Source organism: Phaethon lepturus, unplaced genomic scaffold (assembly GCF_000687285.1).
Source record: "Phaethon lepturus isolate BGI_N335 unplaced genomic scaffold, ASM68728v1 scaffold13798, whole genome shotgun sequence".
Taxonomy (NCBI): domain Eukaryota; kingdom Metazoa; phylum Chordata; class Aves; order Phaethontiformes; family Phaethontidae; genus Phaethon; species Phaethon lepturus.
In genome coordinates, this window is record NW_010559833.1 from 492 (window position 1) to 23,516 (window position 23,025).

General features: G+C 36.6%; 1 protein-coding gene across 3 annotated transcripts in view; it reads left to right on the top strand.

Moving 5' to 3' along the window:
- The first annotated feature begins 1,152 nt into the window (after window positions 1-1,152).
- The window catches only part of FAM184A (family with sequence similarity 184, member A), a 53,983-nt gene continuing 32,110 nt past the window's right edge, over window positions 1,153-23,025 (top strand). For 2 of the 3 annotated variants that reach the window (XM_010293505.1, XM_010293506.1), the window contains exons 1-8: window positions 1,348-2,001; window positions 5,323-5,458; window positions 9,399-9,580; window positions 10,216-10,413; window positions 13,721-13,843; window positions 17,755-17,916; window positions 19,605-19,726; window positions 19,920-20,070. In XM_010293505.1, coding sequence (XP_010291807.1) covers window positions 1,348-2,001; window positions 5,323-5,458; window positions 9,399-9,580; window positions 10,216-10,413; window positions 13,721-13,843; window positions 17,755-17,916; window positions 19,605-19,726; window positions 19,920-20,070 — 1,728 coding nt within the window. Of the gene's footprint in view, window positions 2,002-5,322; window positions 5,459-9,398; window positions 9,581-10,215; window positions 10,414-13,720; window positions 13,844-17,754; window positions 17,917-19,604; window positions 19,727-19,919; window positions 20,071-23,025 lie in introns of all 3 variants that reach the window. The other variant, XM_010293507.1, reaches the window with a different exon arrangement.

Sequence of the window (23,025 nt, forward strand, 5' to 3'; positions counted from 1 at the left end):
CCAAGTTCTGTGTTCACACACACACAAAAAATCCCCAAAGGGCAGCTGTTTTTCTAAATTTTCTGCTTGTGCTTTGTCCATTTTTTTGTTGCATCTTGTTCATTTTTAAGTTATACAAAATATACTAATCAGAAGATTCTTTTTTTCTGTTCAGTTGTGTTCTATAGCTCTGCTGCCTGTAACATACCTGGGAAGTGTGGGGACTTGCTGGTGTTCTTGGAGCACAAAATACTATATTAAAACCACCTATTGCATGAATAGTTTGTTCACCGATATATACATGTGCATACACACATACTTATCTGTATCTCTATATTGGTGAGAGTACTTTCTAGTTAAAAATCAAAAAGACAACCTACCATGTTGTGGTGCAATTGAAACATCCCATAGGATATGTCTGGTTACTTTAAAACTTTCACCGACTATTAGTCAGCTTTGCTGATTTCACCGCTGCCTTGAGCTGCTTAGCTCCCCAGGCTCCCCAAACTGTTGGCTGCCCTGCCAGCTACTGTTCTGTTCAGCTGACTTACTAACTGGAAAGCTGGCGACCTTAGGTAGTGAGGGACCTCAAACCTTAGGAGATCCACATACACAGGATGCCTACTAGATAAGCTGTCAAAAATGATCAGGCCTACAAACCAAAGCAACCAATGTTGGCATTTTATGTGTTTCTAAAATGAAATGTTTAAGAATAGTTACCATTTGGAAAGGAGGAATTTGAGATTTGGATTTTTGTTCCAATTTTATTTCATGTTGTAATGTATACTCTATGTGTTACTCTTTGAACCTCTGTTAGAATTTCTTTTTAGGCTATGCTTTTAATTCTTTTAAAGAAATAGTTTTCTTTTTCAGATGTGTTGAATGTGCTTTTTTCCAGTAGTATTTACAGTAACAACATGCATATAAAGGCAAAACAGTCATCAGCAAAATTATATTTTAACGAGTATAGGAAGACCATTTTACAAAATGTGTAAGGTTGTAATGACTAACAGAGTGTTTATGTAGTCACATTCATAAGAACATTTGGTGTCTTATTTGTATCATGAAAACCTGACAGACTGTCAAAGTGCCTGGGTGATTTTTCTCATCATTTAACAGAAAACTCAAATGCCTTTTCTGTAATATAATGTTATTTCATGTTTGTAGGTAATATATGCTTTGAACACTAAAAATGATGAACATGAAGCTGCTATCCAAGCCCTTAAGGATGCTCATGAAGAAGAAATTCAACAAATTCTTGCAGAGACCAGAGAGAAGATCTTGCAGTATAAAAGTAAAGTTGCAGAAGAAATGGATCTCAAGAGAAAGATCCAAGTTTTAGAAGAGTCACTTGAAGATCATAAAAAGATGAAACATCAGGCCTTAACAGAATTTGAAGCCTATAAGGATAGAGTTGAAGATATGCAGCTTTGTGCAGAAGCTCAGCATGTCCAACGTGTAGTGACCATGTCAAGAGAAGTGGAAGAGATCAGAAAGAAATTTGAGGAAAGGCTACGAAGTTTCATACAGTTGCAAGTGCAATATGAGAAGGACAAGCGTACAGCTCTGGAAGACTTGAGAGCTGCCCATAGGCTTGAAATTCAAGAACTTCTGAAGACTCAACAGAGTCAGAATGCTACTTTAAGTAAGGGGCAAGAAAAGCTAGAGGAATTGCATAGACTGGAGCTGGAAGACTTGAACAATAAAGTTGAAGAGTTAAGGCTGGAAAGAAAAAAACTCATTGAGGACTATGAAAGCAAACTCAGCAAAGCACAGTCCTTCTATGAACATGAACTTGATTCTTTGAAAAGATCTCAACTTTTTACAGCTGAAAGCCTGCATGCCTGCAAAGAAAAAGAAGTGGAACTAAGAAAAGAATTTCAAAACCAGGAAAGTATTTTACGGAAGAATCTGGGAAAGCTTAAAACTGAATTGCAAATGGTCCAGGATGAAGCTACCAGTCTACGGGAAAAATGCCAAAAACTTCAGGTGGCTCTTGGTACAGCAGAAAACAATGTTCAGGTGAGACTGATGGTATGTTGTTCCCAAGGCAGTGAATTTTCGTTCCCTATTTAGGCTGTCTTTCTGTGATGCTGGTAGGTTGAGATGATTGGAGCATGTGAACTTAATTTTTTGTCTATTGTACTTGATTATCACCTACTTATGATTTTTAAATTTATTTCTATTTTTTAATTTGTGTTTAACTTTCCCAGACTTAATTAATACTATTTTATACTCCAGTAGAATCTAGAAGCCCCTACCCATGGGAAAGTTTCGGTCTCCTTCCTTTCAGCTGTTCATGAACAGAACTTGGTTGTTCTACTTGTGGTCCCCAAAGTGTAGTGTACTCAACAGAATACTCAAAACTGTTGCCACTTAAAGAACGGGCAAAAAACCCAAACCCTGTTCTCATCTCTCCAAAGGCGGGGGGGAGTCAAGCAATATCTTTGCACCAGGTCTCCACATAAATTCATCCATCCCCCCCCCAAAAAAAAAGATTCAGAGAGGGAAGGGAGGATGTTGGTAACTTGTACCATTTGAGATGCTATGCTGACAAACTGCAATGCTTGCTAGAAAAGTTGTGAAGCCCCTTGTCTAGGCTGTACAGTTTCTTGCAGAAATGTATTTGACAGGAATGTCATACAACTGACACTATAAATATAATGAATATTCTGTATTCAGTGCAGTCTTGCTTGTAGAGGTCATTAGTGACTATCTTGCCTAAAGATGTTGAGTGTTAAGAAAAGCAGGTTTGTGGGAGGCAAGAAAAAAAGACAGTTTTGTGAATGTTTCAACTTTTTTATTAGAACGTCTTCAGTGTTTTCACAAGCAGTAGCTGAAATACTGTACACATTTTCAGTGTGTACTGGTTTTGGCTGGGATAGAGTCAATTTTCTTCACAGTAGCTAGCATGGGGCTATGTTTTGGATTTGTGCTGAAAACAGCGTTGATGTTTTCGTTATTGCTGAGCAGTGCTTACACAGTCAGGGCCTTTTCTGCTTCTCAGACTGCCCTACTAGCAAGTAGGCTGAGGGTGCACAAGAAACTGGGAGGGGACACAGCTGGGACAGCTGACCCCAACTGACCAAAGGGATGTTCCATACTGTATGACTCCATGGTCAGCAATAAAAGCTGGTGGAAGGAGAAGGAAGGAGGGGATGTTTGAAGTGGTGGCCTTTGACCTCTTTCTGGAGGCAAGCCTCTCAGGAAAGCCCTGCTTTCTGGAGATGAATAAACACCTGCTCGCTGAAGGGCAGTAGTGAATTCCTTGTTTTGCTTTGCTTATGTGTGTGGCTTTTGCTTTACCTATTAAACTGTCTTTATCTCAACCCACAAGTTTTATTGCTTTTAGCCTCCTGATTCTCTTCCCCCCCCATCCCACTGTGAGAGAGTGAGTGAGTGGCTGTGTGGTACTTCACTGCCTACCAGGGTTAAACAACACCACAGTGTTATTTAGATACTAAAGTTTATTGTCCTTAAAGAAGGACAAGACATCCCAGAAAGACAAGGACAGAATTTTTTTGGTCAGAAAAAAAATAGTACTGAGTATGCTGGGCTTGAAGGAAAATGGGACAGCTGACCCCAACTGACCAAAGGGATGTTCCATACTGTATGACACCATGCTCAGCAATAAAAGCTGGTGGAAGGAGAAGGAAGGAGGGGATGTTTGAAGTGGTGGCCTTTGACCTCTTTCTGGAGGCAAGCCTCTCAGGAAAGCCCTGCTTTCTGGAGATGAATAAACACCTGCTCGCTGAAGGGCAGTAGTGAATTCCTTGTTTTGCTTTGCTTATGTGTGTGGCTTTTGCTTTACCTATTAAACTGTCTTTATCTCAACCCACAAGTTTTATTGCTTTTAGCCTCCTGATTCTCTTCCCCCCCCATCCCACTGTGAGAGAGTGAGTGAGTGGCTGTGTGGTACTTCACTGCCTACCAGGGTTAAACAACACCACAGTGTTATTTAGATACTAAAGTTTATTGTCCTTAAAGAAGGACAAGACATCCCAGAAAGACAAGGACAGAATTTTTTTGGTCAGAAAAAAAATAGTACTGAGTATGCTGGGCTTGAAGGAAAAGATACTGTGAAATTCTGCTTGTTTTTTGGTCGCTGTGCTGAGGCCTGGAGTACAGTAACCTCTGTGGGTAAGTTTAAGTATCTTTTGCACTCTAAAGTTTCAAAGCCAGAAGTACCTTAAATGTGATGGTCATAGTAATTTTGGAAGCACCTTTGGGCACAGCTGAAATTGGCCATGAGCTTTTTCCATTTGCAATCTAATTCCAGCCCATCATCTTGTGTAAAGGCTACAGGGTATAGTGAGAGAAGACTGCTACCTTTATCGGATGTTGAATTCAGAATACCTTTTTCTGGTTTCCCAAGGAGCCTTCCTAAAGTCCATTTCCAACTCAGTTCAGTTAACAAAGCAGAACTCTTGCCTTTCACTTGACTACATCAAGGAGGTGGGTTTTTCGCAAGCTTCACGGAAGAGGAAACCCACTGTATATTGATTGATCCTGCAATAAAGGAGTTCCTCTTGGTTCCAAAGAAGAGGAAGTCTACAGTATTCACAGCAGACTGTAAAGTCAGGTCCTACTCTGATCATCGTGGACGAGGTGGTCAAATGCATAATCTCACTACTTCTGGTGTCCTATGTTTCATTACACGTTCTGTCCAGTGTTTTCCCCAATTCAATTTCCTGCTTGAGTTTCTAAAATGACCCTTTAATATTCCAGTGACTCGACTGATGAGAAATCTAGCTTTCCTTTTAAGGTAGAACAAGATTCCCTTTTCCTTCTTGCATGGCTGGGAGCATGCCATAATCACACTACCCTAGAGATACTCTTGTGAATCAGTACATCAGACTTAAAACATATTAAAAGTTTGATTTAAATAATGGCTTAGCTCTCATCTTATGTATATCCATGTACAACTTAATTTGTGTCAGTACTAAACACTTGCAATTAAGGACATTGAAAACTGCTGTGAACATACAATGTATTCTTCAATTTGAACTTGGAGATATTAGAAACCAGGTTTCTCAAATTGTCCCCAAACTCTGTAGACCATGTTACTGCTCTTATTTTTCATAAAACTTTTTGAATATTGTGACATTTCTCTTCTGTATCCTTGTCATGCCATATATTCAGTACCTTGTAATGCTTTGACAATATTTTTTGAAAAACACATAATACAAAAGGAATATGGTGGTAATATTACAAGATTCAGCATGTGTAGGAATGAAACTTATTTACTGAAAGGTCTTTTCTGTACATGTTAGCCTAATGCTCATTTAAATTTAAATGTGATAGTATATAATGATAACAGGCATTATGCTGTGCTTTCTCTAGGTTCTTCAAAAACAGCTAGATGATGTGAAGGAGGAGGAGTTGTCATTGTTAAGCAAACACAAAGAAGTGGAAAGTGAGCTAGCAGCTGCTAGAGAGCGCTTACAGCAGCAGGCCACTGATCTTGTTCTCAAAGCCAGTATGTATGTCAGTAACGTAATCTGGAAATGAACTTCATCTGTTTATTCTATCTATTTCCTTTTTCTGTTAACCTTGAGCAGGTTTAGAGTGCCTTAAGACTCTTCAACGCTGTCCATGGAAAATTTTGTCAAGCTTTGGGTTTTTTTAACTGTTTTGGTATTGCATGCATTGTACTTAAAAATCTTTGTGTGCATATTTGTCCAAATGTGCTATTTTGTATGGCATGTACGTGTCTTCCAGGCTGTGGAATTTCTTGCCTTAACTGCACTTGTACAGAATGCTTCTGCCATGTACCGATCTCTTCTCCACATAGTCATTGAGACATTCTTCCTGTTTCTTCATCCTTTTTCAGTTGCCTTGTCTTTTTGCTGAGACTGTGGTACTTTGCTTTACACCCACTGCCAGAAGACTTGCAGCTTATTGGTTAATAAATCAGTTAGGGTTTTCTTTATAGCTTTCTTCGTGACTTCTCTGTGCTCGTTGGCATATGGAAAGGCACAGAACATGGTTTAAGATTTGCCAGTACACATGCAGGTTTTAACTTATTGGCATAGTCTCTCTAGTAAACTGTTTAGTGGTAGGCCACGGGCCCAAATACTTGATCTTGGCAAACTACACTATAGGTAGGACTGTAGGCTAAAAATAAGCCCCTGGCTTATCTTTGGCCTTGTTCAACTAGACCAATTGTAGAAATACCTGATTATTCTCCACACAAGTTAGCACAAACCCATAGGCCCTTCCCAAAAGTCAGTTTGAATAAGATCAACTTGTTTTGAAGGCTGGGATGTTGCCAGACTGTGCCAGTTGGCCTTAGGGCCAGAAAACACTTCACAGTGTTAACCTGCTAATGCTGTAATAGTTTACTATTTATATTATATATAATACTATATTTGCTATTACAGTAATAGTTTACTATTGCAAATGGCTACATGTGGCATAGCCCTCAAATTGTGTATGTGAACGTGGCCTGTATCAAGGGTTTATTTCTGTCTTTTAAACAATTAAGCAGTTCCTACAGATGGACTGAGTGTGTCTGCTGCCTTGGAGAGCTTTACACCTCAGACAAGTGGCATAGATGGGCTAGCTAAGGTAAAGGCTAGGAATAGTCTAGACTATATGTTTGGACAATATAGAGGCCAGCAGGGACCCAAGACTGTGAGGTCCTACTGCATGTAAATAGCAAAAATGAATGGGCTTCCTGCTAAGAGCATCTGAAATCATGACTCTCAAATGGGAATCTGACCCTTCAAAAAGTTATACATTAGGCACTCAGACAAATTCGTGACCTGAGACTGGCGGGGGGGAAAAAAACCCACCTGTTCCCATACACTCCTTGACCATTGCTGTTTATTTCCCTAGGCAGATGCATGGGAAGGATTCAGCAGCCAGCCCCAGATTTAGTGGAAACAAACTTAAATACCCAGGCTGTTTTTCCATATTTCTGATGGCATGGAGTCAGCTAGACTATGAGTACAGCACTGGTCTTCTCTGGCACCAAGGTTTTAAACTTTACCAGAAATTCTAGTGTGTCCATGCTGTTACTGAGCTCAGTGGCACTGTCAGTAGTACATCTGTGCTTTACAGCACCTTGCTGGACAACAAGAACCAGGATTGTTCACAGTGGTGCCACCAAGCCTTTACCATAGGATATAATTGATTACAAGCATGTTTGGAAATGGTTTCTGACACTGGCCCACTGCCATCTCCTTTGAATTTCAGCTCGCACTTGGAAGCCAAAAGTCCTGCCCCAAAGAAACTAAATTCATAGACTCATAGAATAGTTTGGGTAAGAAGGGATGATTAAAGGTAGTCTAGTCCAAAACCCCTGCAATGAGCAGGGACATCTTTAACTAGATCAGGTTGTTCAGAGTCCCATCTAACCTGACCTTGAATGTTTCTGAGGATGGGGCATCTACCACCCCTCTGAGCAACCTGTGCCAGTGTTCTCATGCTTAATTACCATACAAAATGTTTACTCACTGTATTGCAATTTGAGAATGCTGTATTAAGTCTATTATGGGAAATTAATATATTCTTCTTCTGTTTATCATGAGATTCCAAACCTGAAAGGAAGCTGCTGTGTTTCATACTTTCTGTGTAGAGCATGAGGAATGGGAAACCTGTATTGTGTGTTGGTATTGCTGGGACAAAAGCTCTAGCTCAGTGTGTGTGTGTGCGGTTACAAGAAAATATGCAGTGCATAATACTTCCTGACAAAATTGAAATTCTTCTACAATTTTTCTCCTTGTTATATTCTAAATTCTGGGTTTGCAAATACATTTCTTAAATGGCTGAACTCTTGAAAGAAGGTAGTTTTTGAAATGTTACAGAAGTTAAGTGTACGCGTTATCTTAAGTTTTTCTCTTCAGTTTTTATTTTTATGAAACAAAAATGCCAAAATGACCCTCAGAATTCTTCAGGGTTTAGTACAATTAGAGATGTGCATTGCTTATAAAAATACTAATAATTTTGAAGCATTTTTCATGGCCAAAGTCCATTATGTAGGCCATTGTCCTTCCCTTCACATCAGTGCCTGCAGGCAACAAAGGCTAGAACTGTTTCTTTTTTGGCTCATGTCTTGCTTTACCCACATATGGAAATGAATCTGGGGGCTCAGTGGTTTTGTCTTGTGAGAAATAGTGATGCACAGTCAACCTTCTTAGCTATTTCTTAGTAACTTAAATTTAAAAGCAATACTCTGTCATTAAAACTCAACTAATCTGTCATTTTTGAATGTTATAATAAAATGGGATGGGGGGAAAGTCTCTCCTAGAAGTTGTGACTACAAAAATAATAGAAATTATTTACTCAGAATAAATTTTTTACCTGGATGATTTCTTTATGTGAAACTGTTAAGGACCTCTGTATAATCCTTGAAAGTCTGTTTAGTTACCATGTCATTTTATCATATGCTAATTTTTAAAAGGCATTTTTCAAACATGTCTAGGTCATGCAATTTATGAAAAAGGATAATAGGGTATTTCTATTAAAAGAATCCATTCAAACATGGAATGTCAGCCTAGGTATGACTTCATGATGCGTCTATAAAGATGTTAAAATAATAGGAAAATATCCCGTTTCTTGTCTGTCAGTTGAACAAACTTAGGAGCATCCTCTCAGTTGTTCAGTTGAAACAAACCTAGGAGTATCCTCTTTTCCAAAAGAGTCTTCTATCCCTTCCTAAGCCTTTCCCAGAATAACAAGAGTTTCACTGCTTTAGTCAGTTACCTAGTAGTAATATTTTCAATAATACAGATATAAATTCAGAACAACAAGGACAAAATTTCTGAAGTCATGAATCTTTTTCTACACATGATGTGAAGGACAGATGATTATACTGTCTAGCTTTGTATATTTTTTTTTAATATATATTTATAAAGAAATTAAAAGCAGGCCTCCAACCTGCAAGGATTTAGATCATATTTTACTATGGAGAGAATGAGTTCTGTTACATCTTTTAGTCATAATTCCAGAAGTTTTACATAGCTTTAGCTGCTATACCTTGTATGCTGGTTAAATTCTGAGTTTGATAAAACAGTAACACCTTTACCATTAGACTTCGATGTTCTGCTTTCTGTTGTGTAGCTTTATTGTGGGTAAAAATGTGTGGGTTTAGATGGGGTAAGTTCTTCAAGATAGACTGTGTTCATTTTATTGTCTACCTCTGCTTTCTCTTGGGGTCAATATGCAACTTTGAACCAGGAAAATTGAAACTAAAGGAGCCCCAGCACCAAGCACTATACTGTTGTTGGACATTTAACAATAAAACTAAAAAAGGGAGAAGTGGAGGGGAAGGTAAGCATTGCAGTGAAGATAATGGAGATCCATATGAAAGCTTCCACTAGAGCTGTACTTGTAGAAATCACTGAAGTCTGAATGTGTACTTCAATTATGTGAAACCAATGCTGTGAGGTTTTAAAGAGCTGTTTTGTTTTTAGGTCACATTGGAATGCTTCAAGCTACTCAAATGACTCAAGAAGTTACAATCAGAGATTTGGAATCAGAAAAGTCTAGACTAAAAGAAAAACTATCCCAACTGGAAGAGGAAAGAAACTTATTACAAAGCAAAACACAAAGTCTGGATGAGCGACAAAGGCAGCAAATTCTGGCCTTGGAGAAGGTTAAACAGCTTATTGTCTTTAGTTGAATAAAAACAGAAGACAGAATTCTCAGAAAAAAAGAGCCCACCTTGATTATGTTTTACTTTTTGTTTGATATGACTGGACTAGGACCAATAGTAGTATGTTCCAAGTAGCAACATGCCATGACTAATGTAGAGTGTAAAGTGAGAGTAAAGGGAAGTTAGATTAGATGATGTTCAGACTACTTTGGACATCTTTTAACAATTTTATTTAATTTATGACCTTGTGTGTACATGTCTAGTACCTAAAGTGTCTCAGTAAGGAGAAAGGTGAAATGGTTAAAGAAGAGTTAAAAAAGCCATTCTCTGAAAATGTGCTGAACTTGTTAGAAAATTTCAGTTTGGTATTTTCAATAGGCTTGATACCTGATTGCTGTTTCCCCAGATTAAATGAAGCAACAAATAGATTTTAATATAGCTATATTGCTTTGCATGGATATATTGAAACTACCTTTTTGGTTATTGCATTATTTAGTCAGTGCTCAGTGTTTGCTCCGTTTGTTTTCCATGGAAGTTAATTTTTGTAGATTTGTGTCACCAGTAATATTTTTGTATTTTTTCCTTCTTTTCAGATTTTACCATTTAATAGAAATAATTTTCTTTTTCTTTTATAGAAAGTAAATGAAGCAAGGGAGACACAACGTGAATATTATGAGAAGGAGCTGGTAAAATTGCAGGCAAGACTGGAAGGAGAGGCTGCACAATTAAAGGAGGCTCATTCCAAGACCTTAGAAGAATTGGCATGGAAACATCATACTGCAATTGAGGCTGCACACAGTAATGCTAATAAGGATAAGAAAAAACTGCAGATGGTAGGTTTGTGTTTTCTTAATAATCAAACATATTACAAAAAGTAAATGTTAGAGTTTGAACCTTGTACTGCATGGTTTTGTTATATGGCAAGTTTTATTTGGAGCTACCTGTAGATCTGCTGTGCCTCTCTGAAGAAACTGCTTAGCCGTTATTAGAATAATATATATATCGCAAAAAAAAGCGCATTTGTGCTGTCACTTTTCTGCATAGAAAAGAGAAATTCTCAACTCAATACAACTTTTTTTTCAAGTATAGTAGGTGTGTTTTTCCAGCTTTTGTGACCCGTATTCAGAAAGGTTGGTACGTCACTCAAGAACAGCTCTTCTGAAGCAGTTGAAAGATTATGTTATGCCAATATTTATTCAAAATTTTCATAAACAGTCCTGAATTATGAAAAGATATTATATTAGTACTTGACTGTATATACACTCAGAAGATGACAACAGCTGTTCCTAACTTGCATCATAAACCTGTATATTGACGATTCATTTACCTTTGACTGGAATCCTGAAACTGAAGGGCTTTTTTGTTTCACAAAACTGGCCTTTTCTTTGTTGGGATAAATGAGAGGACCAATTTTGAATTATTATTTCCTAATCTGATTGTATCTACATCGTACACAAATTTTGCCTTATAAAGTAAATACAGGATAAATATAATTTTTTAATTTAAGGCTTTGTTATGCTCCTCTGGTGTGTTCACAGGAAATATACCAAGAAACACAATTGTAGTTAGTGATGTGCATCTTGGACTGATTTTTTTTTTTTTTAAATTTTTATTTTTGGTAAATTTTTTTACTAGTGTGTTGCTTCTTAGTTTTATTTTGAATAAATCCCAAAGTTTTTTTTTTTCCATGTCTCCCAGTAACGGAAGTAGTTCTGAGACATACATGCATCTGATCTTTCAGGTTTACTTTCTTTGTTACTTTAACCATGCCTATTATTAAAACAAAGTCCCTTAAGAGTTTCTGGGAATTTTTTTATTGTAGTCTAGTGAGATGTGGGGTTCTTTTTTTGTTTTGTTTTCTTCTGTTTGTTTTTAAAATAGTGTAGATAATAAAACAAAGGATGTCATGAAATGTTTGTTCCTAAATCATAACATTAGTTAAAATAGGGAACACCTCTATAAATGTGAGAAATGTGAAAATGTAGGTAGGTAAAATTAACTATGAAAAGGTGTCAGGGTCAAGATCTTAGTACATCTTAATCAGTGTACTGTCTCTCTCAAACCTGTCTCGCTAAGCACATGTTGTGTTGCTTGAGGAATTCAAGGAAGAAGCAGTCAGAAATGTGAAGAGTCAAATGTAGTATGAGGAAGAAGCATGGTACAAGGAGCCTTGGAAAGGAGGACAGGAGGATTTATTGGGACTGGAAGACTGGGAAAGACATCTGGGGTTTGGAAATCTTTGGGGAAAAAATGGAACAGAAGAGAATTCTAAAGAATGAGCATAGGACTCAAGAGATGGCTTAAATATATCTCTTTGCTTCAACTCTTCCATGTATAAAATGAGCTGTAAAAATGACATCAGTTCATAGGAGGATTATGAAAATAGAGCTGCTAATAATTTTGCAGTACTGCACAGCTGTACTGACAAGTATCATAAAAGAACTGATTACTCAGTTATCAGAATAGGCTCTGAACAGCACTAGTGAAATTTTGCAGACAGCAGATTTCACAGTGCGAACAAGAAAAATTGAGCAAGTCTCATTTAGCAACCATCATTTGTCCCACATGGTGATTGATCTGGGCCCAGTGAAGAAAACATGCGCTGGTTGAGCTATGTTGTATAGCAACGTACTATTGAAAGTGTAGCCCTCTCTTTTGTTGCTCTGTCCAACTTCTACCACAAACAAAGAGACTGTGCAAGCAGTTTGTACACAAATTGTTTATTACCTATTGCACACCCTCATGAAGTGCTAGAAGTAACAATCTGCTAAGCTTAATATGTTTACCATCCCCAGCAAAACACTTGAGGAGTCTCTGTTTTCAGATGAGGAAGGGCTGGCCTCCGTTACTTCTGGGAATGAAATAGATGACACTTAAGTTGCTGTCTTCCACCTCCCCAGTTTTCCTTAGAGTTTTATACCTTTTCATGACAGCCTTTTTCCTCTTGAATTCTTCAGCACTTAAGTCTCTTTGTCTCCACACTCTTACCAGTGCCTGCAGTTGTACTTCTTGTTTCATGCATGGCTCTGGTCTATGTATTTTCATAGCTGTTTCTGAGATATTACTGGTTTCTCAGAACTCTGAGCCCAGGGCTACACAGAGGCACTCAATCAATGCTAAGCTTTGCATTACAGCTGAACCCCTAGGAGGGACTTAATAAAGGAGCCTCTCTAACTACGTGGAAAACCTTGAAATCTTGTATTACCTGACTCTGGAGCACCTTAGTTGGCAACTTTAATTTTCTTCAAGAAGACTTTGTGGTATGATAAATTACATAGTATATGCCACTGAAATATATAATAAAGCTCTTCATTTTAATGTTTCATGTTAAGTATTTTGTGACAGAAATTGTTCTTCTGAAAATATATGCTGAATATTAATAAAGCTGAAGCATAAATTTATAGTTTTCCTTAAAAAAAGAAACAAGTTTCTAACAAATACGTATACAACATAGGCTCATGTAAGAGAAATATAATTCATCCAACAGAGTTGTTTTCAGAATTTGGCTATTACTCCACAGAGACTGAATGAAAATGGAGGTGTTATTTGCTTCTTTTCACATAGTTGAACTTGAAGACTAATTGTTGATTTCTTTTAGTTCTACATAAAGTTCATAGATACGGTGTGAGGCTTTTTTTGTTTATTCTAACAGCCTTGAAAAACTTCCCAAATCTCAGTCTGGATTTTAAGATTTACTATATTCTGTGGGGATTATGTGTAGGAGATAGGTGGGTAAAGGCTAAAGGATAAGGATATTATCAGTGTAATTTTATAAAACATGAAAACTTCTGCATTCTGTCAACTCAGATTGAAAAACTATGAAAGTAGATACAGTAGATACATTTTAATGATTTTGATAATTAAGTGCAAAGTGAAACTAGTAGTTGAGCAGAAAGTCCTGTTTGTCTTTATTCTGTGATTAATAAAGCATGTTAGATTAGAAAATTAACTGAAAAACTAAGGCATCTATTGTAAAAGGAACTAAATGTTCATGTTTTAACACTTTAAGGAAAGAACAATTCTTGGTTGAGATCAGGAATATTTACACCAGGAGGAATAATTTTTATGTGGTGCACCTGTACTTTGCGATGACCATATGGCAAGTATTTAATGTTTCTTCCACCCTTCTTGTTTCTGAAGGAGCTGGAGCAGCAGTTTGAGAAGCAGAAACTGCATTTGGAGGATGATAAGAATCAGCTCCGACAGCAGTTGCAAAACCTGAAGGAAGAGCTGACAACAAAACTGACTTCTGCCAACCAGGAGGCAAGGGTTAACTTAATTGTATCAGCTAATGGTCCTGTGCACTAGACCACATCTCCTCAATAATGATCTCGTGCTTAGAGTCCAGTACAGAACTAGGACTACACTGTTTAGTCTGTTTAGTGCCTTATTTCTGTTTGAAGTGGAGTATTCTTCAAACATGACTGCTTCTGAGCACTGATTTTATTGTCCTTTGCAAAATTAACAAAGCAAAAGAGATTGAGGTACAAAATAGTTGACATAAACAGCCTTTCTTGTTTTTACTCTGCTTATTTTCTCATTAGGTACACAGACCTCTACACAAAATGTGTCAGGAGACAGAAGGAAAATAAACTGTATTTAAACCCATATTTGTTTACAATTAACATATTGTAATTCTAACATCTGGTCAGCTTCATGACTTGCAGATGATCTTCATATATTTCTATCAAAAGTTGCCATGAAATACTTACTTATAGTAAGACTCAAATTATTTGCAATTTGATATATGCAATCAACGTTAAATGTGTTGTATCTCAATACAGTTTTAAATTTTTGAGTTTGAAATCACCGCCTTTTCGTAATATAATATTTTTAAACTAGAAATAGATTCTTACTGATATCAAAAACATCAATCCAGTCTTCTCTGTAACTTTTGCCTTGTTTCAAGAAAATAATTCATCAGCCTCATTGTTCAACAGGCCATACATATGATTTCAGTGTGTGCTTTAAGACAGACTTAAGCATGAATTTAAGTACTCTTCTGCAATGTTACTTTTCATTACCATTTTCTATACTGCCACCTCCAGAACTTGTATAGGTGTTTGTCTAATTCTGGTGGCTTGCAACTTGCATAGACATTAAACTTGCTTTAGAACAAAATTGCTTGTTTTTAATAAATGGGAAAGATTGTCCTTCTGAAAGCATATATTAAATTAGTATTATATTGAACTATATAGTCTCATATGTTAATATGTTGCCTATATTATTAATTAATATACCAGTGCATAGTTTTATTAATATATATGCTAATGTATTTAATATATATTGAAGTATTAATGTATTAATATATACTTTCAGACTAGCACCTATTAGGGGAGTGTGTGTGTATATACATACAGATAATAAATATTACCAAAGTAGTTGAACCTACAGTCTTTAGAGCACAGCAGCACGCTGATCAGTCAGTCGTGAGTACCTGTTAAACAGGAGACTGTACTTCCTTCTGATACTTGTGAGTGCCTTTGCCAGTGCTTCAGACCTTGGAGAAGGTGTGAATTGGAGGTGGAGCTGCTCTTGCTCTTTTAACACTATGCTTATTTACATCTGAATGAATGAAAATGTGTTGTATTTGTTATATATGTTAACAAAATCATACACAGGTTTATTTTTCCTTTCAAAATTACCGAAAGTTTCGTTATTTCTTTTTGCCTTTAACTTCTCTGTTGTATGTTAACTTTCCTTGTTGCTGGATCAGATCTGAGGAGAGCACTGTTGTCGTTTATTGTCATTCAACACTGTAGGTTTTAATTTAGTTATTCTTTATCAACTTCTCTTGGATTTATGAGTAATAAACTTGCTCCTTCTTCGAAGGAAATAACTTCAAATGTTTTAAGAATGAGTTTTCACTATCTAACTGCTATCAACTTCAAGCTTGGAAAATTCATCAGCATACTGAATTAAGGAAACAGCGGCATAGCTAAGGAATAGGTAACTAACATAAACTAAAATAGGGAGTTAGGGCCAGCTGCTATTAAGTAATTGAGCTTATATAGGTTCTTATGCCAGGACAAGTATAATAAAGTGTATTTTGCATATTGAGAGAAAGTGTACAGGCAGTAAATTTGGGGTGGTCTGTAAATCCACTCCATGTAGTACAGAGGGAATAAATTTTATTTTATTACTATGTTTATCTTAAGCACATGAGAAAAGTACTTCATTTGCAACCACAGCTTATTCTTAGATGTCTATTGACATCTGACAAGGGTTTCTCAATGTCTTCACTGACCTGGAAGAAACTGCCCCGTGACATTTCTGACACATCTTTAGCTTAGCTCTTACCTTTCTACTGCTGCTTCTGTTTGCTGCTACTGTTGTTTGTTTTGTTCTACGCTACAGACTTCATTTAACAGTAGGCATATATTTATTACTTTCTGCAGCATGTTAGCTTAGTTCTAACCTCCCTGGTGAGAAAGCTGGTTTTGAGCCTATGCCATCATCTTTTCTCATTCTTTTTCATCCTCTTTCTTTTTCTTACTTTTCTTCAGACTTTTTGACAGCAAGTATCTTAGCTAAAGGGTGAGGAAGATTCAACCTTCATTAGGTTCAATGCTTCAGTAGTACCAAGCTATTTAAGAACAGTGTAATCTTAAATACTTGCTGGAGGTTTTTTTTTTTTGCAAGTTCTGGTTAAGTCAGGATACTAACTTGTTCATATGTATCTTGGGATGAAGCTGGCTGTTTACTCTATAGATTTGCTTCCTTTCACTGTAGATCAGCCAAGATCTGCTAGAAAGACTCTTTGTTTGTGTCACTTGACACAGTAGTTTAAGGACTGGCCATCTCTATGCAAAGGATTCCCGGTAATATTACTAAGGATCATTTTAAACAGCCTCTAGCATTGTTTTGTCATCAGTAGAATAGACCTAAGCCTGATGAGTGACATTCCTGCATAATGTTTCCATATCCTTTAGATCTACAGGGCTGTTGTTCATGTTTCATGCACGTGGTGTGCTACTACCAGGTACATAGACAGTGGTGCGCTTCAAGTATACAAATACAGTTTTATGGGCAGTTTTTCATGCAGGGATCCTCCTATAGGTAGTAGTGCTTTGTAGAGAATTGCTAGTTGTTCGCATATAATGCAAAGGACCACAGAGACAAGTGCTCAAGATTACATTTGGTTTTCTCTGAGATCTGCCACGCCAAAGAAATTTGGGATTCCTTGCTGAGAGGAAAGGATGAGTCCCTCTCTTTAACCACTCCATGGGTTGGTTACAGGGGGGGAGAGTTCGGGGGGTGGTACAGGGGGTTGTGTGTGTGTGTATCTCGCTAACAGTACTTGCATATAATTATGCTAACAAACAGAAAGAATAGTTGTAATTGTTACCTGTTCGTAGCAGCAGACCAAAGGTTAGTCTTTTCTTGAGACATTTGTCCCTTTGTGAATGAATTTATCTCAACATACAAAAGCAAGGGTATAGACTATTACTTCTACAAAAACTTCATTTCTCACTAGCTGCTGTTCTCTGGTCCCTCCTGCCTCCCATTATTCTGTTTTTCCAGCCTACATATTATAAAAGTTTTTTCCTTTCCTATAGCTGGTGAAAAATGTTCAATCTCTAATATTCTTTCTTGAAGCAAAGTAGTTGCTATCATCATTTTACAGATGGGGCACTGAGGCACAAACAGGCAGACAAAAGTGTGTATTGTTACATAGCAGTTAGGGAAATAACCACATTATAGTCTACAGATATTAGACTGAGCTTTAAACAGCCTAATTTATTGACAGGTAGCAATCTGAAGAGAGAGAAATGTGTACTCTAGCAGCAGTGAATTTATCCATTAGAGTTCATGTATGTTGAAATAGTGGTTATTCTGATTATAATTAGCACAAAACATGCTTTCACATAGTAAAATTGCAGGTAATTTCAGAACTTTCATGTAACCTCTTTCCTTGGAAAATGCTTCGAACATAGGTTGGATTTTTTCTTCTTGTTAAAATCCATTAATGGAATCTTTGTTTGATTTTATATTACAGGAATTTGCCTTTTAATGCAGAAACATGAAATGTTTATATACTTTAATATAAGAAGAACAGGCTGTGCAAATAAGTTCATTTAGGTTGGAACTGGAAATCACTGGAAGAAAATTAAACCAGGATGACTTGGCTGCCATTAGTAATAATTATGTAAATTACCTTTTTTATGTTATAGGTGTGTCGTCTGCAAGACCTAGTACGAAAAAGTGAACAAGGCCTTGGTACTGCAGAAGGACATATCTCCAGTCTTCAAGAAACTCAGGAAATACTCCAGAAAGAACTAGAATTAACTAGAGCAAGGCTGCGAGAGACCACAGATTCATTGTATAGTGTTGAGGTAACCATAATGTTGGAGAATAAATCGTGCAAAGTACAGTCACAGTGATTTTGCTCTAGTTTTTAAAATGGCACGAAGTATTATAGTGTACTCATTATTGAAGGAGCTTCATACGGCTTCATTAAAAGAGAGATTTCTTACTAGCTCTAGAATTCGTTGAAACCTTTTTTTCTTTTCTGTTGTACATCCCCGTCTGTCGTCATGTCCTCCCCTCCACCCCCAGTATGCATGCATACCATGTTTTCCTCAAATAATAGACAGTCTTTATTTCAGGCTCAAATTGAGAATTTCAGAATATGCTTGAGAATAGTTTCAAGACATATGCTATGATATCTTGAAAGATAGCAGCCTGTCATCCAGAAAATGTGACCACTTATAAAATCAAAGCAATTAATTTGTCTAAGCACAAATATATTGCCATATTAGTTGGCTTGGATGAAACTGGAACTGGCAGTTAATCTGTCAATAGCTCATCAACTTTAATACTAAAGTGTAACCTTTCCTTTTTCTTTCCTCAATAAACAATATACATTTACAAGATCACAGCAATATTTGACGTAGAGCAGCAAACATTAAAAAAAAAAAATTCCCTTAATCTGTTATTGTACTGGTGTTACTTTCTTAACAAAAACAGCCTGAAACCAGATATTGTTGTTTTCTTGTTGTTTTTTTTAATTTCTTTCAGCTATGGTCTGTTATTGTACTGGTGTTATTTTCTTAACAAAAACAGCCTGAAACCAGATATTGTTGTTTTCTTGTTGGTTTTTTTTTAATTTCTTTCAGCTATGGTCATTAGATGTGAACCCTATTACAGTTTTTAACTTCCTCTGCATTTTTCATAATTTCTCTTAAGGGTCCATATGAACTACTGCATTCTTCTCTCTTCACCTATTATAACATTTAAATATTCATATCTAGCAGGTTACTGGCAATAACATTTATCTTAACAGATTTTAAAATATATAAATGAAAAAATCCTACAGAAAACTTTTCACTTTAAAAAGTCTTAACTTTAATTTAGATGCCCGTGTTTGTTTCTCATGAATGAAGCAAGCACTACTGAAAAAAAAATAATGTAAGTATGAATTCTAGGTAGTACCTAATACTTTTCTAGTATGGTAAAATTTTAACAGAAATTTACATGAATTTGAAAATATTTTCTGTGTTCAGACTCAAAGCCTGTTTCTACCAGGTTAGTCCAATCAAGAAACAGAAAGAAGTATCAAATAGCACAAGCTTTGAAATTCAAATAATGAATATTTGCTGATTTTTAATTTTTTTTTAAAAAGGAAGAAGAAAAAATGTCCAAAGCATGCTTCACAAGAACCTAAGCAACTTGCTCTAATTCTGAAATTAGTCCTTCACTGAACAGGACTTGATAAACTTTTAAGGGTCTTTCCAATATAAATTATTCTGTGATTCAGTGTAACAGTATTTGAAAAGATTACTTCCAGAATGACTTACTGGAAAGCTGCTTTTTATAGGAATGCAGAATTCTGTTATTAGTAAGAAATAACAGCAGATATATAGGCATTAATTGTGTGTAATTAGGAATTACACACTGAAAAAGTTATAGTTTAAGTTTTATGAGCCAGTTATAACTGACATTTTTGTTATAAATGTGTTCATTAAGGTTTGAAATCTTTTTTGCTGCTGATCAGTTTCTACTGTGAAGTTTGTGTTTGCAGGGAGAACTCGATCAGGAGAGGCAACAGCATGAGGTAATGATTGCTGCTATGAGAGAAGAGGAAAAGTTCAAAGTTGACAGAATGGCTCGTGACTTGGAAATAAAATGGACGGAAAATCTTCGGCAAGCATTATTTTTTATTATTATTCTTTAAATAAGAAATGAAGTATGTATTATACAAACGTAATAACAAATTAAGTGTAAAATAAAGTAATTGTTATTATCTAACCTTTTCCAATTATCACTGGGTTCTTAATTATTTTTCACTTCTTGCACAAGGTCCACTGCATTTTAGTTATTTGATCTTTGCTTTTAGACAGGAATGTAATAAGCTTCGTGAAGAGCTGAGACTTCAGCATGAAGAGGATAAGAAGGCAGCCATGACTCAACTGTTGCAGCTGAAGGAACGTGAAAAAAATGCAGCAAGGGATGGATGGCAAAAAAAAGTTGAAGATCTTTTAGACCAGGTAACTATATGGTCTCTTTGAGAATTGGAAGGCTGTTACAGTTTAGTTGCTGGTGGTTTATTACCAATTAACTATATTAAATTAGTTGTGACATTTGTCTTTGAAATTGGTTAGCCTAATGCTTTTTAAACATAATAATTATCAAACTTCTTGAGTAATATATGAAGATACCTTAAAATTATATGACTGTTTTTGTTTATGCTAAATGTGAATAAAACTTTTTACAGGCTTTATTTTGGGGAGTGAGAGGGTGTTGACTGTCTCACCTCTTCGCTTAAGATTTTTTTTTTTTTTTTTGATTCTGTGTCTGCTCACCTGTTCTATTGTAAATATTTATCGATGCTAATTGTTTGGACTCGTCAGTATCCCTTATCTTTAGAATAATGATATTGTACAAGTCACTGAAAAGTCAAAATGTCCCTTAGTTTCTGCAACACATTTATTATAGCTATGTCTTCTCTTAAGTGATTTTGAACATTATTTTGAGATAATTTTTTATAAATACTGAGTTTTTTAATTGCAACTCATATCTATAAACTCAGTTATGTTAGATAATTCACAGAAAATACTTGCTTTGTACTTCTTCCAAACCAAAAATGCTATAGAACAAGTTTTATTGACTACAGTTTGAAAGAATAGCTGATAATGAACAAATATGATTTAAAGTAAGAGAAACAGATTTTGGAACTCATTAAATGACCACGATTTCAGGATGTTATTGTGGAACGGCTTTTAATTTGCTGTCTAATTTGAGAAGCCTAATAACTGAACGTGCACTTGATTATATAGCTGCTTAGAGGAACACGTAACACTGTATTTTGCTGGCAAAGAAATTTAAGCTTGTAAAATCTTGTGGCTTAGACTCATAAAAGCTGGAGGCTTTCAAAGTTCTTGGTCTGTTACTTTTTACAACATGAATGTAATAAGACTTGAACTCATTTGATTTTAAGTTTCACTTACTGCCTTTAGCCAAGCTTCATTTACTCTCTTTACTTCTACTTCTAAATAGCATTTTCTCTAGGAAAGTACAAAGTGAAAGGAATATGATAAACTTTCTGTAATTTTAACATACTTTTAAAATACTTGACATATCTCTACCATTTAAAAATACCGTAATAAATCTAACCTACAGTTTCATAATTGAAAATTAGTATGTTGCAAATTAATATTTTTTTCCTGTATTTTGGAATCAAAAAGCTCAGGAAACTAACTGTAATAATAAGAATTTTACTACAGAATTTCTAGACATAGGAAATGGTCTACATATGCAAAATGGTTGGTGCTTTTTTTCCGCCCACTCCTTTTACTGTACCAAAGAGCTGCAACATTTCATAACAGCATGTGTGTTCAGAGGACTAATAAGGAAATAAACCATGGGAATCTTCACTTTTTTCTTTTAATCCAGCTGTTGCTTTTCTGTACTAGTGTTTGAGTTGGATAGGTATTTCATAAAGATCGAAAAGTTATTGTTGGTGGCAGGGAATTAATCTTTCCCTCTGTAAGAGTCTACATTTTATCCATGAGACCTGGAGTGGAGAGAATTCCAGACCATAGTGTTCAAGATGGGCAACTTAACTCTTAGAGAAATGGGTTTGTAGTAAGTTTCTCCTGACTGCAATACACAAAGGGTAGCCTCTGAGAGTTGCAGAGACAAAGCATAGAATCATAGACTTACTTAGGTTGGAAGAGACCTCAGAAGGTCATCTAGTGCAACCTCCTGCTCAAATCAGTCAACACTGAGTTTGAGCTAGGTTGCTTAGGGCTTTGCCCAGTCAGGTCTTGAATAAGCTCCAAGAATGAAGATTCCATAGCCTCTCTGAATAATCTCTTCTAGTGCTTAATTATCTTCATAATGAGTTTTTTCTTTATATTTAGACAGAACCTCCTCTGTTTCAGTGTATGATCATTGTCTCTCATTGTCCTGTTGTGCACCACTGTAATGAGGTTGGGTCCACATTCTCCATAACCACCTATAGGAACTGGAAAGCTATTAAGTCCCACAAAGCTTTCTCCTCTTTAGACTGAACAAACCTACTTCCCTCAGCAGGACATATGCTCCAGTCCCAGCCATCGTGGTGGTAGCTCCTCACTGAAGGTGTTCACGTTCTGGAGCCCTCAGCACAGCAAAGACACGGACCTGTTGGAGTGGGTTCAGAAGAGGGCCATAAAAATCATTAGAGGGATGGAACACCTCTTCTATAAAGGGCAGGCTGAAAGAGCTGGGGTTGTTCAGCCTGCAGAAGAGAAGGCTCCAGGGAGACCTTGTTGCAGCCTTCCTGTACTTCAAGGGGGCTTATAAGAAAGATGGGGACAGACATTTTAGCAGGACCTGTTGCAATAGGACAAGGGGTAATGGTTTTAAATTAAACAAGGGCAGATTTCGACTAGTTCTAAGGAAGAAAATTTTCACAATGAGGGTGGTGATACCCTGGCACAGGTTGCCCAGAGAGGTGGTAGATGCCCCATCCCTGGAAACATTCCAGGTCAGGTTGGAGGGGACTCTGAGCAACTTGATCTAGTTGCAGATGTCCCTGCTCATTGCAGGGGAGTTAGACTAGATGACTTTTAAGGGTCCCTTCCAACCCAAACTACTCTATGATTCGAAGTTTATCAATGTTTGTCTTTTACTGTGGCAACCAAAGCTGAATGAACTGGAGGAGGAGACAGAATGTGCCCTCCAGATGATGTGCGACAAGTGCCAAGTCAAAGGGACTAATCCCGACCCTCAAGCTGCTGATTGTTACTGTAGCCCATTATGCTGCTGGCATTCATTGCTGCCAGGCTGCACTTCTGATTCATGTTCAGCCTACCATTAACGAGGTTATGTGAAGCAGATCTGTAACCCAAGTATGAACCAGTGCAGGGGTTTAGTTCATCCCATGTAAAGGACATTGCACTTGTCCCTGTTGAATTTTGTGAGGTTCTTATAGACCCATATCTATAACCCAGGTCCCA